Consider the following 16,505-nt stretch of genomic DNA (forward strand, 5'->3'; position numbering starts at 1 on the left):
AACATTTCTGCTTTTTTTGAACTTATGTACTTTAGCACATAAAGATTTCTCTTTCTGAGGAGGCTTGGATTGTTATCAGTTCTTGATTAATTAATGCCTTAGTTTGGGGAAGAAGGAAATAAGTGGGAAAAAAATGCAACTTACTCATAGTTTGCAGCACTGCTGTTACTTAGTCCCAGTCAGATTCAGTTCTTGTTTCCCTATCAAGTATTTGTAGTACTTGTAGTATTTCTAATACTGGACATATCCACAGTCAGTCATGTCTCTTACTATTTGTAGGGGTATCTTCTTTACCTAAAAACTGTTGCTTTGTAGCAAATAGTGGGAAGAGAAACCTGAGGATTTTTAACACTTCAGAGACTCCATTTGTAGAAAGATCAGAGAAGTAATCTGTTTATGGTACCAAATGTGATGTATTTAAGCAACTTTGATAGACATAACTTTGATAGACTCCCTTTTGAGTTTACAAAATTTGGCAAACTTTCCACACAGAAGTGTGTTTTCCTACAGAATCCTTTGTGAAAAAAAGAAAAAATATCCCTGCAGAAAGGTATGTTTTGCATGTAAGCAAATTCCATACTTATATTCATGATGGTTTCGTATGATTTATCAACATAGAGTATTTGTCAAAAATTATTGTTGGTAGTTCCCTTGCTAAGGAAAGTGTGGCAACACTTGATGATAGATCTATAGTCTGAATGTTTAAAAGGCTACCTGTGTTTATAAAATAATGAATAATAATATTAAACATTTCGACAGCTATTCAGAAGCAGCGTGTTACAGGACAGCAGGATGAATGTCTAGATGGTCTCCTGTCAGGCAGCAGCAGTCACAGCAGCAGGAAAGGTGTGAGCAATGCTTTCCACCCACACCTTGTTTACAGCTGTTACTTCACCAAGGCTGTTTAATTGCTAACATAACAAAAAAAAGGGAGCTTAACTAAAGAACCAGTCAGTTGTTTAATTGTATTTATGCTCAGTTCCCCTTTTTGAGGGTGGCTGTTGACTTGTACCAGCATAGATACTTCTGCTCGCTCTCTGGCCTGTGTTTTCTATGACACACAATGCGCAAATATTCCCTTTATTTCTCAATAGTTGCTCCTCTGTAGTAATTGAAATGGAGATTGTGACTAATGTGAGATGAGTAGCTGCAGATACCACCTTACAGGTTGGCTGTGTGGGAGTCATGCAGCTTGTTCTTTATCTTTGAAACTAAGTGGAGAGCTTAGCTGCATCTGTAGTATGACTAGTCTTTACGGAGATAGTTTAGTTCTTTTCTATGCAAAAAAAAGCCCCCAACAAAACTGCTGTGGATTTGGTTCCACCTGGAGTAAGCATTAGCTGTTGTAGAAGTGTTCCTCTAGTACCAAAGCTGCAAGCAGTTACAGAATTTGGGGAGACATTTTGGTGGAGGTAAACAAAAGCGAGATTGTGATTGCTACTGTTGGAAGTGTTGAGTTGGATCAAGCTTGTGATTAGAGAGCTTTAGTCTCACAGATTAGAGAGCTTTAGTCTCACACTCCCAAGAAACAATGGACTTTTTTAAAAATATCAAAACCAAACCTTATGTCTGTTCTTGCCTACAAGACACGGGAGAGGTTGAACAACTGCAAGACGGTATCCCCTGCAGCAGCAAGGATAATATTTTTGTCACAGACCTCTGGGATAAGGGGTGTCTTCTGCAGGAGATGGCTGCCCACTGGAACAGACAGAGCATGCCAGGCATGCAAGCACAACCAGCCATCCTGGCCCCACTGCAGCAGCACCACAGCTGTGGTGGATGGTCACAAGAGAAAACTTATCACTGGAAGGAATACTCCCACCAGAAGGCTTGTCTCTTAATAGAGGTTATTTTTTACAAGAGTGTATTATAATCTTTAGCTTTTGGATAAGAAAATGCAAAGAAGGACAATAACTTTTCAAGGTCACTTTGGCTTGTCAGAGAGGAAGCTGAAAGTTGGCATTTTACTAAATGGGCTCTGGTATTGAAAGGAAATAAAACAGTGGCCACATAGGACCCTGAATAAGTGGAAGGAATTCCTATACCTGAAATACCAGAAAACTAAGATAAAGCAGTGAGTTAAGTCTATTTCGAAACAGATTTTACTTTGATCTGAACTCACTGTGTCCTGTGACTTGGTGGATAAGAGCCATCAAATTACCCCGCTGTGTACACCTGCCCTGGTGCCTCCCTCTTGCTCTGATTTAAGCATGTTTCTGCTGAGCACAGAAACCCACCAGATCCTGCTTTTTCCAGCAGAGCTGAAAGAGCAGGCTTCCCCTGTGCAGGGTAGATGAGTGTTTTGTGAGAGGGAGTTGCTTATTTCTTTGGGAAAGGAAATGAGTACTATGGGCCAGGATTCTGTTTTTCTTGACTTGGTGGAGTTTTGCAGGGTGGCATTTATCATAGATTGGCTTAGAATAGCACAGAATAAGATCAAATAAACTTAGTTTGTAAAGTGGTATTTTTGATGTTACAAATTAGATATTTATGAGTCCTGGGGGAAGGAAATGAGCAGCACAATGAAGCAGCCAGTACAAAAAATTTCAGAAATATTCCAACACTTTTATTTTCAGAGATAATGTCTAACTTTATTGCTAGATAACAGAAACTAGAGATTACTTGTTTGTGTGTCAGGATATGAGATCAGTAAAATTTTGGCATTAAACATTGCATGGTACAAAATAAAATGTATCTATAAAAGAAGAGGGTATGTTGTTTTTCCTGATGTTATCTCACTTAATGATTTCAGTGCTTTTCTAATTTGTTGTGATGTTATACTCTAGAACTGATGAGAATATAGCAATCTTAAAGAGTAAAAACATCTTTCCTCCGGGGCAAAAATGTACTTGTTAAAAGCATACCACAGGCAAAAACTCAGATAAGTTTGATGCCCAGATAAGCAATAAATATTTAAGATGTTGGAAGTTTTCCATAAGTTTCAGATTAAAAGTATGTTGGTACTACTGAACTGAAATATTTTGCAGCAGAGGAGATGCACTGCAATGATGAGGAATGTTGGACTTTTCCTGTGTTGTTGCAGTCTAAAGGTTGAATGTTTTGCAAATTTGGATTTTATTTGCATGTTACTGGGAAAAAATATCTTTTGGAAATATGCTTTGGAAATAGAATTTGAAAAATCAGAAGTAACCTGTATGAATTTGGGCTTAAATTCTGAAAAAAAAAATTCTCTAAATATATGGACACTTCTCTGAACAGGAGTTAGCACCATCACTATTACAAGAGCAGTTAAAAAATAAGTGACCCCAGGGGGAGGGAGAGGTGCAGAGAGAGATGAAGAATCTGAGATAACTCTGAGTGCTCTTTTTTCTTTTTTTTTTTTTTTCTTTTCCTCCCCTCCTTCCCTCTACCCCCTGCTCCCCAAGCACTCTTTCCATTTACAAACCTTCACACCTTCCTTGCCTGCCATGTAACTGGTGGTACCTGTCTGTGTAAATAAGTTTGCTGAATACTCCAGGAAAATCAGTGTTTCAGATGATCCCATGCTTCTCGGTGAACTCTGTGCTTTTTCTGGACTTTGTGATGTTTTGCATAGCAGTACTTTTATCTGAGCCTGAATATGGTTACTGTCATTCATTGTTGTGTTGAGCAGATCAGCGACAATGCTGCTGTCTTTTTGTAGATTTATACACTATTGACATATGATTAAGAAGAGTGTTCTGAGTGGGAAGTCATAGTGAGCATAGAAGTCAGAATTGGAGTTTTTCTTCAAGACTGTATTTAATCTTCTGGATCATATAGATATTAAGATGCAGCCTTTAATTAATTGCTCATAGTCTTCCCACGGTTCAGAACTCTGAAAAGCTGATTCTGCCTAAAAAGCAGTTTCTTGGTGTTTTGAGTTGCCTTCATTTTCTTTGCATGTCTTTCTGTTATTTTTATGGCAAGACTTTCAGTCGTGCTTTTCAAAGAAATGCACAAATTTAAACATTGATTTTGCTGCAGCACTCAGGGGTAGTGTGTTGGTAGCCCACAAGTGTTAATTAACCTTTTTGTGGTGTGGGACAATGTTTGCATTTAACGGATGAAGAGTGAAGTTAAAAAGAGATTAAGGTCAAAAGCATCTGCTAATTACCTAATTTTCTAATTAAGTAATTGCCTGATTTGAAACTAGGAAGGCTTGATTGTCAAAGCCTATAGGTAGGACATGTCAAAAGCCTGATTGCTTCTGGTGGGAGTACCTGTGAGAGCTTAGCACTTTTCCCCACTGATGTCTGGTGTTTGGGCACAACATGCGGGTTCTTCCTCAGGTGGGAGAGATGTTTTCCTACTCTTGCTGTCCCGCAGTGGTTACCCTGGAGCCCCAGACAGTGACTGGCTTTGCCTCTGTCCTGCAAAGCTGGAACCTGCTGAGTTTCTTAATGGGGTGGCTTGGGTGCTGTCTGCTCGTGGCATAGGGAGGCAAGTAGTGGCTGAGCCCTTGGTGAAGAGGAAGACCTCACTTCAGCATAGGAAAAGTTGTTTTCTTAGAAAATTTTGGTTAGATCAGTTTGGGCATTAGGGAGGGTGGGGGAAAAAACTGCAGGCACTGAAATTTTTAACTTGCATTGTTTCATGCTTTTTTTAAACTTTTAAATCAGCATTTTATCATGGGAATGTTTTAACACTTCTAGCACAACATGAAATTTTTTCGGCAAAGAAATACTGACATAGGTGGGCTAAAGTGTTTTTGTTAACGTGTGTGTAACTTATAGTAGAACAGTTCATTGCAGCTCTTTGGTTGCTACGTGAATTTCAAAGTTTTTGTGTTCGAAAAGGTACTCCCTGCCCCTCTCTCTTACTGTGATGTGAAAATAGGGTGGCATAAGATACTGAAAAGAACTTGAGGTGACTTGGAGTGCTGCTGAATGAGTTATATGGGGGATCCCAAGCAGGTACCCATAGCCACCACAAATTCTCTCAATGGAGTGTAGAGGTCACTCACCTGTAGCAGAAACGCTATTTTGGAAGGAAAAGGGCTTGTCCTGCTGGTTGAAGGCCAAGCATTGAAGAGTCATAAGCTTCAGAACAATATCAGTAACACTGAGTGCTAAGCAATGTAAGGGGAAGAAAAGTACTTGAAAACCACAAGGCTTAAGTAGTGGGTGGAGGAAAATCTGTGAATGGTCTTACTCTTGAGATGCATCTCAGTGGAGGTGGGAGCTGATATGAAGTATGCAGTTGGGGAAGGATACATGAGAGAGCCTGCATTACCTGCCTCTTCAAGTAATTATATGGATACCAATGTCAAATATGAGAAGTGTCTGTGTTTGTTTTGTTTTCACAGTCTGCCTATCAAAACTAGTATCAGCAAGTATAAAAGTATAAAACTTTTGTGCTCAATAGGTAATACAGTTACTGGAAACTTAGGGAAGCAGAACACTCATGTTGGTCAAATAGAGCATGGGTGGAGTTGTACCCTGTGAATCTCATGCTTATACATTTCTGGATTATCCGTGTTAAAACTGAGTGTTTACAGCAGCAGATGCAAAAGCTTGTTAGAAAAATATTCTTTTATCTGCTGTAACTTGTGGTTTCTACAAAGTTATTTTTTTCCAGGATATTTTTGTATCATCTCTTAATCTTTTTCCTTCCTTTGCTTTTTCATGTCAGGACAAAAAAAGGTATGAAGGCCTAAGTGCACAAATCTGTTTAGCATACACAAATAGAGTACTAACTATTAGGCATGAAGTTGTAGATCATCTTACATGTCCAAACAATCCTTTCAAATGAGATTGCTTGAAACATGGGTCATGTTCTTTATAATGTATTGGTGCAGTAGTAGGTTCACAGACATGAACTTGCTTCGAATTAACCATAAAGCAGTCCACAAATATCAAAGGTCAGTAGCCACTATTGCATTGCAGAACATTCATGGGTTTCAGCAAAATCATCCCGTGGATCACCTACAGACAAATCACTACAACTGTAAAATGAATATATATCATGCTGAATTGAGAAGTCCTAAGAAGCTTTGTCCAATGTAGTTATATCTTTTGTTGTTCTTTTGAAATTTAATGCATTGCTATAATGATTTAAATTTATAGTTTATGGCCCTTTTTTTTTTAATTGAGGTTTCGAGTGTATGATTATCTCTACAGATATATACAGATGTGTATAGATCTTTTACAGATGGGCCAGTTTACATTTATTCAAGTAATGGATAAATTCTTAACAGCATAAATTACATTCCTTTCAGAACTTTGACTGAGATTTTTAGACGTAGTCTAAGTTTCAGACTTGAGTGAAGGTTGGTGGGGTTTTCTTTGGTTAGGTTCTATTTTTTGGGTAGGGAGTGTTGTTTGGGTTTGTTCATGGCCAAGTTCTGTATCCATCACAACATGGTGGATTGCCCAGCTATATTTTAAAGTAAATAATAAGCGGTCTTTTACACAGTTTCTGTTTAAAAATGCAGATGAGCAATTGAGGTGATGACTTTTGATGTTTAAGGCACTATCCACTAGACATTGCACTCCCGTTTTATGATTTGATTCTGCAGTAGGATCTGTGTAAATAAACTTACTGCTTGCTGCTTGACTTGTTATCAAAATGGTTCGTGAAAGGCTAGTGTAGAGTAATATATTGTTTTTATATTAACTATTTGTAGGGGACTAAAATAAGATGGATCTATGAATTGTTAAAAAAATCTCATGAGCTATACAAGAAAGACAGTTCGGTTGAAATGATGGTCCTCATTCAGCATCAACCCTGAGCAAATGAGTGGTGTGTGACAACACACGTCCTTCCCAAAAACCTGAAGAAATGTCTTTGGAAAAGAGAAATTTAAGGTTGAACAGCAAATTAGTTTCAATTCAGTATAGAAAAATTGGGAGATTAAGGAAAAAGAATGGAAAACTAGCAAAGGAAGCAAAAATTAAAGAGAGAGTTAACGGCCAGAGTCTTGCATTTGCAGGAAGTGAGAACTTGGGGAGAACTTCCCACTCCATTGCCATGCCACGTAGTCTTGTTTTAGGGGCAAATTAGAACTTAATACAGTATTGTTTGGGTCAGAGGGAGCTCTTTTAATTTTCCATGTTTGTGTTGTGTGTTCTAATTCCCATTTTTGTGTTCTTTTCATGACTCACATCCTTTACAAAACTGAGATAATTTGTGTGCTGGCACTTGGAGGAGGTGAAGAAGATACTGTGGGCGAAAGCATGGAGTCTAATTCTGTTGGTTTGGGGATTTTTTGAGAATTATGAATTACAGATATGGAACACAATTCTTGATCTTTACACCCTTTATAATCTAGTCTTAAGACAAGTGAATTGCAAAAAGCTGCAGAGTTTTTTTTTCTGGTAACATGGTAGAAAAAACAAGTTTGTCAGTTATTTCTCTGGAAATATAAGCCTCATCTGCAGTAAAATTGTTCACTGCTCTTCAGAACAGAAATTGCAAGTTGTACAAATACAGTGTTTCCTGCAGATGTGAGCTGATCATAGTACTGGTGAGAAAGCATTCTTTTGGGCCAGTTATTCCCTGAAATTGTCAGCCAGATCTTTATGCCAGTCCAAGTAATTTCTGTTGCTATTCTCTAATAAAAGACTCTTACCACTCAGAAAACTTCGTGGGTTCCTTAACAGACGGGGGTTTAAAATTACCTGTGGTTTCTGTTGCTTTATTGGATGAAACGTAGAATTTTCCACCCTGTGGTTTAAATTTCCATGTGCTGGAGTTTGTAGAATTTGTTTTTCTGAAATGCTGCTTCTGTTTAAAATGAAGCCCTTACTTATGTTTGGTGGAGACTGGGAGGAATTGACTCAGAGAAGTGATAGTGGATGCTCTGGAATTGTTGAGGAGGCCCAGAATAGACGGTTCAGTAGTAAGATAATTTTTTTTCCAAATGTAGCCATTTCAAATTTCTCCTAGGCAGCGAATGATGAAGGGTGATTCTTTTCAGATGCTGTTATCCTCTAGTGCCTGCTGGTGACATGTGGGAAGAAGAGCGATACATGGCTTGGGAGGTTGGTAAAGTACCATCACTATGTACTGGATACCCCTCTTGAAGTTCCTGGCCAAAGTCTAAGGGGCTGTTTGAGCTGCTGCCTTGTTCAATCTGCTGGGATTGGTTTGGTGCCTGTGACTGTGGGGAGTCCCACACAGAGTAACGTGTCTGTTTAAAGCTGTTCCATTTACTGAAAAATGAACCCTAATTTTTAGGTTCATCCTCATGTCTCACGAGTACTGGAGACAGCATATTTATCCCTTCATATTTCAAAAGCAGGGGAAGAATTGATGTTTTCCTGGCTAAAATTAAAAATTAAACTGATGAACTATGAAAAATAGTGAAACATCTTATTTTGAAATTTACAGTACTGTCTGGTGAGACCTAGCATGTTTTTGCTGTCATTTGACTACCACTACTCTTACCTTAAACCACTTTTTAAGACAAATACCTTAGATTCACACCTTCATGGATGTCTCCTCACTACTACCAGTGAACACTGTAGATGGATCTTTGCAATGGATCTTGTTCCCTGTGACTCTCTTGAAGGCATAGGTCATCAACAGCTTGGGAAACATGACCAGCACATCAAAAATTATGCTCTTTGGTCTTTTTAGAATGAATCAGTAGTCAACTACACTTAAAATTTTTGTGCTATATTTGCTTAACAGGTTTCCCTCTTTAAATAAATCAATCTCCCTCTGATTTAGTAAAAAAAGAGTGGCCCATGGAAGACCTGGATAGATGTCGTTGTCAGCACGAGGAAAAGGGCAGATGTTTAGGAGTGGGAGAAGAGAAAGGGAGGAAATGGACTTTTGCTTCACAAGTGACTTTGTTCTTGCATAAGAGCTGTTTCCTCTCTGAAAGGGGAAGGGCATGCCCTTGAAGGAAGTTTTTTTGTTTAAACTTCTTTTGAAGTAGTTCTTTAGATTATAAAATGTATTTTTAATGAAAGAAGAATCTGTAAGAGATTTTGAAAACTTATGAGAAGAAAAGGTATAATTTTGCATTGTGCAGAACTGTCAGAATGATCTCACAGCTTGCAGTTGCGTTTACTTTCAAGGCATCTTCTTTTAAGCTAATCCCTGTTGAATTACTTTTCAAGTCACTGCCAAGAAGGGCATGTTGGAGTTCAGTTGAATATTTGCTGTAATGAGTGAGGTTTTTGGGTTGGGAATCATTCATTTTAATTCTCTAATAGTTGCCAGGGTAATACATGATTGTCATCACTTGAAACAGATGCTGCTTCTGTAGAATGATAAAGAACAATAAAATGTCTTCCCAGTGTGCTACTGTATTCTTTGATCAACCAAAATATTCTTGATTTCCCAGTGATATTCTTGCTCTCCAGCTTCTTTCAGTTGCTGTTCCTCATGTGCCCTCTCCGCAATGCAAAGCAGCTGCTGATGGTTTGAAACGCCTTTTCTCCTGTAGTACAGGCATGGCCCATTACCTTGCCTGGCTTTGAATCAGCTAAATGGCTTAACCTACTTTGTTTTCTACTCATGCCCCATTTACATAGCTACGACCTCTGACAAGCTGTTGGTTTGTAGTTGTTTGAGAGTCCTTCTGCCTCTCTGTGTTGTGTCAAGGCTTAAGCCTCCACAGCACAGCTCACAGAGGGGAGCATCGGTCAACTCTGCTACCGTCTCATTTGATATGTTGAGGAGGTCAGAGCATTTGCAGCTCACCCTTATAGAGCAGAAAGATTTGCACTCCTGTTCTTTGAAGTTTCTAATTGGTGATATAACTGGCATTGGGAGCTGCAGCAGCCAGGTAATGTATCCCATTTTTGGGGTATTGGGGTTCAACAAAAACAGTCTAGTCAATGTTAGTACTTGGTGGGGGAAAAAAGATATACAGAGATGTGCAGAGCACTTGCATCTGTGCACATCAGAAAGACCACTCAGCAGTGGAACCTTTCCTGGTTTGGTAATTACTATTATTTGGACTCCTCACAGGGAACACAGTAATATTTGGCTTCTAATATGATGATTTGACATAGCTACTTATTCCTTTTACAAATGTTTTATAGTGATCTGCTGTATGTTTATGCAGCCTGGGAATTTATCCATAATTTTTCCATTATAAGATTTTTTAATAGTTTATTAATTGAAGGCTTTGGCAGACAAAAAAGAAAACCAAAAAGTGTGGGGTTTTTTTCCTCCCCTTTTTTAAGGAAATATCAAACTTCTTTCTTCTGTTTGGACTGCTACCCAGTCTAAGATGAATTATAAGGTTTATAATATTTTGAAAATAGTGGTTTTCTGCAGTGTTCATTTGACTGGTCCACTGCACATATTTAAAGACGAACACTTTAAGGACAGTAGAAGTATGAATTATATGGTACTTTTTGAAGTCAATTTACTTTGCTAAAGTAAAGGCTTTTCTTCATGGATTAACGTACATTTATCTTGGTTCCTTTTTATGTGCTGCATAGGTATGTGTGCTTGTAGGAACTTCTGCTAGCTTCTTAAAGCAGATGGGGTTTTATGTTTTGAAAATGAAGGTTTTAATAAAAGATTTTACGCAGTCCTTCCTAACCTGGGGCAGCTGTCACAGGTCTGGATTTGTAAAGTACTACTGAGAGAGCATTGGATATGCTGGGACGGAGAGCCATTAAAATAAATTTTCTGAATATAGGAGGTACAGGTAGGATGGTGGTATTAAAGGCATTTTGTTCAGAGCTGTTCTGATCTGTTGTCTCTGGATCTCAGTCTGATTATGTGCCTTATTAATTCCCCTGCAGTTCTTTTTATCAGCCTGAATGAATATAGTATTAACCATGAAGCGATACACTTCTGCATTTGGTGTAACCAAATAGTGAATTAAATCTATATGCAAAACTGTTCATCTTGTAGGAGATGTTTAACAACTGTAACCTTGACTGTTCCTTTCAGTTTAATAATAATTGTGAATACGTTTCGCTACTAACATTAGGGTTTTTTACTAACTCCTTTTAAAAATTTGTGTTGTGAAAGTATTATTGTGGTTCTTTATTTTGGTTGGTTCGATTCTTGGTCTGTCAGTAGTGAGTATCATGTTTTAAGTGAATGGAAGTTGGCATTGAACTCCATAATCTCTTTCATATTTAATCTATTGGAGGAATTTAACTCAGTGTTTCTTTTGCGTTCAGGTATTTTAAAAGTGCCCTTATGCAAGTATTTCTAAGATTAAGGCGTTTTTTAGGGAAAAACAGAGTTTTAGGATTGTGGCTTATATTAACTTTTTTTTCCTTCATATGTCTTCATAAGATAAGTGAACTACAGTTTAGATTCTATATAATCACAGTAATAATACCTTTTCACTCTTTACCCTTACATGTAAATTTACTGTTTGTATTTATTTCATAGAATATGAACTTAAACTGTCTATTTGTATAATACAGGTAAATTTGGTAAAACTGTATTAGAATTTCCTTAGTGAGTTTTTAGTAAGCCTTAAACAGCATGGATAAGGAATTCAGTACCTTGTGATTGAGCAACATATTCTTTTGCAGATTTTTTTTTTTAGCCGTTGGCCTGTGATTTATTGGAACAGCCACATACAAAAATCTGTTACGTGTTATTTTGGCTTGGCAGAAATAATGCAAAGAACTGTCAAAGGCAAAGAGTAATCAGAAGCTGTAATTTCCTTTTTACCACTAAAGAATACATTTTGCTGGATTAGACCTTCAATGCTAATCTATCTCTGTGTGGCCAAACAGTTTTTTGGAACCTTTTTGTAGTATATTTATTTTCTGTTTGCTTCAAGCCAAATGTTATAAGGTTGTATGTTTTTTGACACATACAGGATGGTGATGTGAAAAAAGTTAAAGAAGGAATTGATATTAGGAACTCTGATCTAGACCATTTAGATTGGGGTTGCCACTTGATGCAGTTAGGTCATGGCTAGCAGTACTTGTATGTTCAACTGTGGAGCTGTTTGTTTTTTTTTAACTTTACAACTGGCTTTAATATTAAGAATCATAGTTAAAATTCGTAAACAGTTCCAAAAAAATATATTGCAAAACTTTTACCACAGTTTTATGCTTTTTTAGTTTATTTAGTTGGCTGTTTAAAAAAAAGCTTGATTTCAGTCTTCCTTCTGCTGGTAAGCGTGTTTTCCTTTCTGCGCAATTTTAACAGAAAGCACTTTGCCTCTTGTGATTGTAATAGGACCACACTCCTTAAGCCATCTGTCTTAGATAAAGATTAGTAACATTTCTGTCTTGAAGCATTAATTTGATGTTTGACATAATATCCATTCCTTATTTGCCTGAACATGTTTGTTTGAATGTCTTCAGTATTTCAAAATGATGGGACAGACATACTCATGCTGTGGATGCTCCTTTCTGTGGCTTTTAATTCAGAACAAACCAGTTAAATGCCTCTTTCTGCTCTGCAGATGACAGCATCTCGGCTGCGAGCACGTCCGATGTCCAGGACCGTCTTTCAGCCCTGGAGCTGAGAGTGCAGCAACAAGAAGATGAAATCACTGTGCTAAAAGCAGCGCTGGCTGATGTGCTAAGGCGTCTTGCTATCTCTGAAGACCATGTAGCTTCTGTGAGAAAATCAGCACCAAGTAAAGGTAAGCCCATATTTGGTAAACTCTTTCTGAAGTCAGAGTGTTAATCATGTTAGAATGTTCTCCACTGGTCGCTTCTTTTTTCCCATTTCTGTCTCATTTGGAAAAGCAGATATATTTGAGCTGGAGGGGTTAGATTTTTTTAGTGGCTTAAATGTATATGGCTAATAGATATCTGAAATATGCTTGCTAATTTTGCTCTTTGCTAAGATTTTTATGTTCTTGATGCCTCTGAAAATTTTCCTAATTTCTTGCTAAAAAGTTCCTGTTTCAATGTAAATGGTGCAATGCTTTACAGCTACAGTCTTCAGCCTGCCATTGTGGGTTCTGGGGCTTCTGGACAGTTTTTAGTCTCAGCTTTGACTTCACCTAGAAGTTACTCAACTGAAAGGGCATATTAGAGGCTGCCTTTCCCCCTGCCCCTAAATTAAAAAGAAAACAAAAATCAAAACACATTGCCACCAAATAAGAAGGCTTTCTGAATATAGCTATTTCGCCACCAGTAGGTCTCATGTAAGAAATGGCCACGTAGCCACTCAGCAATCTCTCTTTTGGTTAGTCACTAGTAACTTTACATTGCAACTTTGAAATATGTAGGATTGTTAAAGAGTAGAGAAACTGGGTGCCGTTTGCACTAATTTTTACTTTTTTTTTTTTTCTTCCTATGGACATTTAATTTCTTTTCTGGAGAACTATTTGAATCAAGTTTTGGACTTAGTCTAACTTAAAGTTGTGTATTCAAAGAAAATTACAGCTATGTATGTTTGTGACATATATCAAGTCTCTAATTAAAGAAAAGGTTAGGTCATATTTCAAATAATTCACACCTAGAAGTGGTTTCTTCAGTGGTGTCTTTATCCCATCTATATAAAGCTGATTTCGTGATTAACAGTGAAGTTAATGTGTTTTCTGGTGGTACTAGGTAACTGAACACAATGGGGACACATCCACCACAAATTAAATACATAATTTCATGTAATGCCATCAAAGCATGCAGCACAGACATCTCTGGGATCCGTCCCTGTGTTTCAGCCTTGAAGTACACCTGTTACACCAGTGCCAGTATAGAACACTGAACTGATACAACATAGCCTGTGTTTGAGTGACTGCATTATACAGGCTGAAAATGCAAAAGCTGAAAATGCTGAAAGTTTGAATTATTTTAGATGTGGCAGAGATATCAAATTCCTTAATTAAGTGGTTTTACAGTCTCTCTGCCAGATGGAAGGAAGTCATGATGCTTAATTAGCTTGAGCTCTGAATTCTGCCATTCTCTCTTGCTTGCTAAATGGTAGATTGTTGTCATCCCTTCTTATAAATGCAGCTTTTATCTCTCCGATTTACATGTCTGGTCCCATCAAGATTGAGGCTTCCTTTTCTAATTCTTTGTAAATAGAGCTCTGGCAAGTATTTTGGCTAAATCACTCTGCTGTCCGCTGTCCATTATGACGAAAAGGAAATATTCAAGTGAAAAACTGTGGTCAAAATGCACCATTGTACCTTATTCTTCCCATTTAAATGCAGAGGAGCTGGGATGTGCACAAACATGGCTAAAAGCCTTTGACTTGGAACTGTCTAATACCCAGCAAACTTTGTGTACAGGCGGGACAGACATGCTGTGTTCTGCAAAATGCCTTGGGGCCATCTCCTTTCGGGGGATCTTGGGACCATACCGAGTTGTCTAGGTCAATTCGTGCAGTGAAAAATAAACTAATTATTTGAAGGAGGCAGTGCAGACAGAGGGTGGATTATCTAAATATCTTCAGGTTGGTCGTATAAATCTCTAAAAATGAACACCAACAGCTTGTAACTGTGAAGAAAGAGATGGGGACCGGGACAGATATGTACACGTATGATCTAATACATTGAACTTATGAGTTGTGACTAATTGGCACTGTATTTAATTTGTGGTGGATGTGTCCCCATTGTGGTCAGTTACCTAATACCACCAGAAAACACATTAACTTCACTGTTAATCATTAAATCAACTGTATATAGATGGTATTAAGACAGCACAAAAAAAATTGCTCACATAAAATCACTGGAATTTTTTAAGAGTCTAAAATTAGTCATGAAGAGTAAGCTTGAGATTAAAACAAGTTCATACATAGCTTTTTGCAATACTCTAGGTTCTGCATTTGATTTTTGTATTTTAATTTCGTTCAATAGCTAAAAAACTCTTGAAATGTTTTAACAGAGATCAGTGTATTATTTTCTTGAATGAGTAGGATTAATAGAAGATCTGAATTGCCATACAAAAATAATACTCAAGGAAGTATTTGTTAAGTTTCCTTTGAAGTATTATACATGTATATAACAGGCTCTTACTAGTCAAGTCATGATTGCTGCAAAGGTAACTGTATTCCTCCAAAATTTGTTTTGGTGTTTGTGATCCTATCAAGAGTCTGGATTTCTGCAATACAATAATTGCGGTTTCGTGGTAAATATTATAGGTAGGTTTTCTTGGTTTTCTTTAAAAAAAATGCTGAGGCTTTCAATCACAGAAGTATTTTTCTCTACAACAGCTCTTAAATACATACTGACATAAATAGTTACTAAAGAGCATAGATATGTATATAGATTTATGATTTTATCGAGAGAGATGTGTTTAATTTCAAGTATGGCAACACAGTGAGATAAATACTTTCAAAATAATCTGAACTTATCATAGTACTGTAAAAAACCATCTCAAATCTTTCCATCAAACAAAGGAGTTTTAGTCTGAGTGTGAGGCAATAACTAACCTAGTTTGAAGGAGTCTTTCCTACTTTTTGCTGAAATGAGTTTTCTAAAACCTTTCAATTTTTTTTTGTTGCCACCTCACCAGTGTCTTTGAAGAGAGATTTTTCATAGGCTAAAAATAAGTGTTGTGAACAGTCTGTGAATCAAGCTAAAAGGGACAAATCCTTGTAGCTTTTTCACTGGTTTTTCTTATTCTGAAGTTGATGGCTCAACTTAGTACAAAAAGCGATCCCGTCATGCTTTGTCTAGTTAGTCTGCATTGCACATCTGGTGATCTAATTCTGTTCTTAATTTTCTTGCTTCTTTATTTTAGGTTGATAGATTGAAACAGTAGCTGAAGATAAAGTTTTTGGATTATCCTTTAAATCTTAGTTTTTCCTTTTTTTCCTACATTTGTGCCTCATGCTTATTTTGAACTTAGTCCAGTCTTCAGTGAAAAAATTCGTCTGGGCATGGGTAGATTTTTATTTCTAAGTCATGGGCTATCAGTCAGGAGGTTGCTACCTATGATTTTATGCATCTAGTCCTCTCTCAGAAGCAAACTACTCTTCATACAGGGATTTGTGAACTGTAGAAGATAAGATAAAGGGCAAGATTTTTTAGCCACTGCAGTGCCTCCTAGTAAAGCATGAAGTGGAGATACTGAATAAGGAAAATAGGAATTGCAACAGGATTAGCACTTGTCTGTATTTCATAGAGAAAAGCAGGCTGGGAGTGTTTGCGTGTGACTTCTCAATGCAAAGTTATTCTAAATAGAGAGAATCTCTTAAAAAAAAAAGGCTATGATAGTACTTCTCCAGCTCTGCACACAGCTAAGAATAACTACACAAAGGAGAAATTACCAGGTCTGAAGGCAGTGTTGAGGATTAGAAATGTGTAAGGGCTTGGTTAGAGATCAGATCCCCAGCAGCTATGGGGTTTGTGGGGATCAGAGTGTGGGAGTGTGTTTGTGGGATTTTCCTTTCTCTCTTTCTTTTCTTTTTTAATAGATGGCTTTGTAAGAAGAATTTCTTTGGTGGGAAATTCTTTGCTTTTGGCAGCTCTGTGCTCTTGTTGCCACATGCCTCTGCTGTTGATGCATGATTGATGCTGTTAACATTCACAAAAAGTTCCCAAACCAAAGATTACCTGGACAGTGAAGAAAAGGAAAGCATAAAGCAGTCTGGTACTCGTGGCTGCCAGCAAGATAGATTGACTCACAGCTGGTGCCTGGTAAACCTATTAAAATCTTCCAGGGTATCAAAATGTGTGT

General features: G+C 37.5%; 1 protein-coding gene across 3 annotated transcripts in view; it reads left to right on the forward strand.

The window, feature by feature from the left end:
• Positions 1–16,505, forward strand: part of EML4 (EMAP like 4) — a 153,085-nt gene that overhangs the window by 69,682 nt on the left and 66,898 nt on the right. For all 3 annotated transcript variants that reach the window (XM_027750293.2, XM_027750290.2, XM_027750294.2), the window contains exon 2: positions 12,332–12,514. In XM_027750293.2, coding sequence (XP_027606094.1) covers positions 12,332–12,514 — 183 coding nt within the window. The remainder of the gene's footprint in view (positions 1–12,331; positions 12,515–16,505) is intronic.

Source organism: Pipra filicauda, unplaced genomic scaffold, assembly GCF_003945595.2.
Source record: "Pipra filicauda isolate LSUMZ 115617 unplaced genomic scaffold, ASM394559v2 scaffold51_size4534324_pilon, whole genome shotgun sequence".
Classification (NCBI taxonomy): Eukaryota; Metazoa; Chordata; class Aves; order Passeriformes; family Pipridae; genus Pipra; species Pipra filicauda.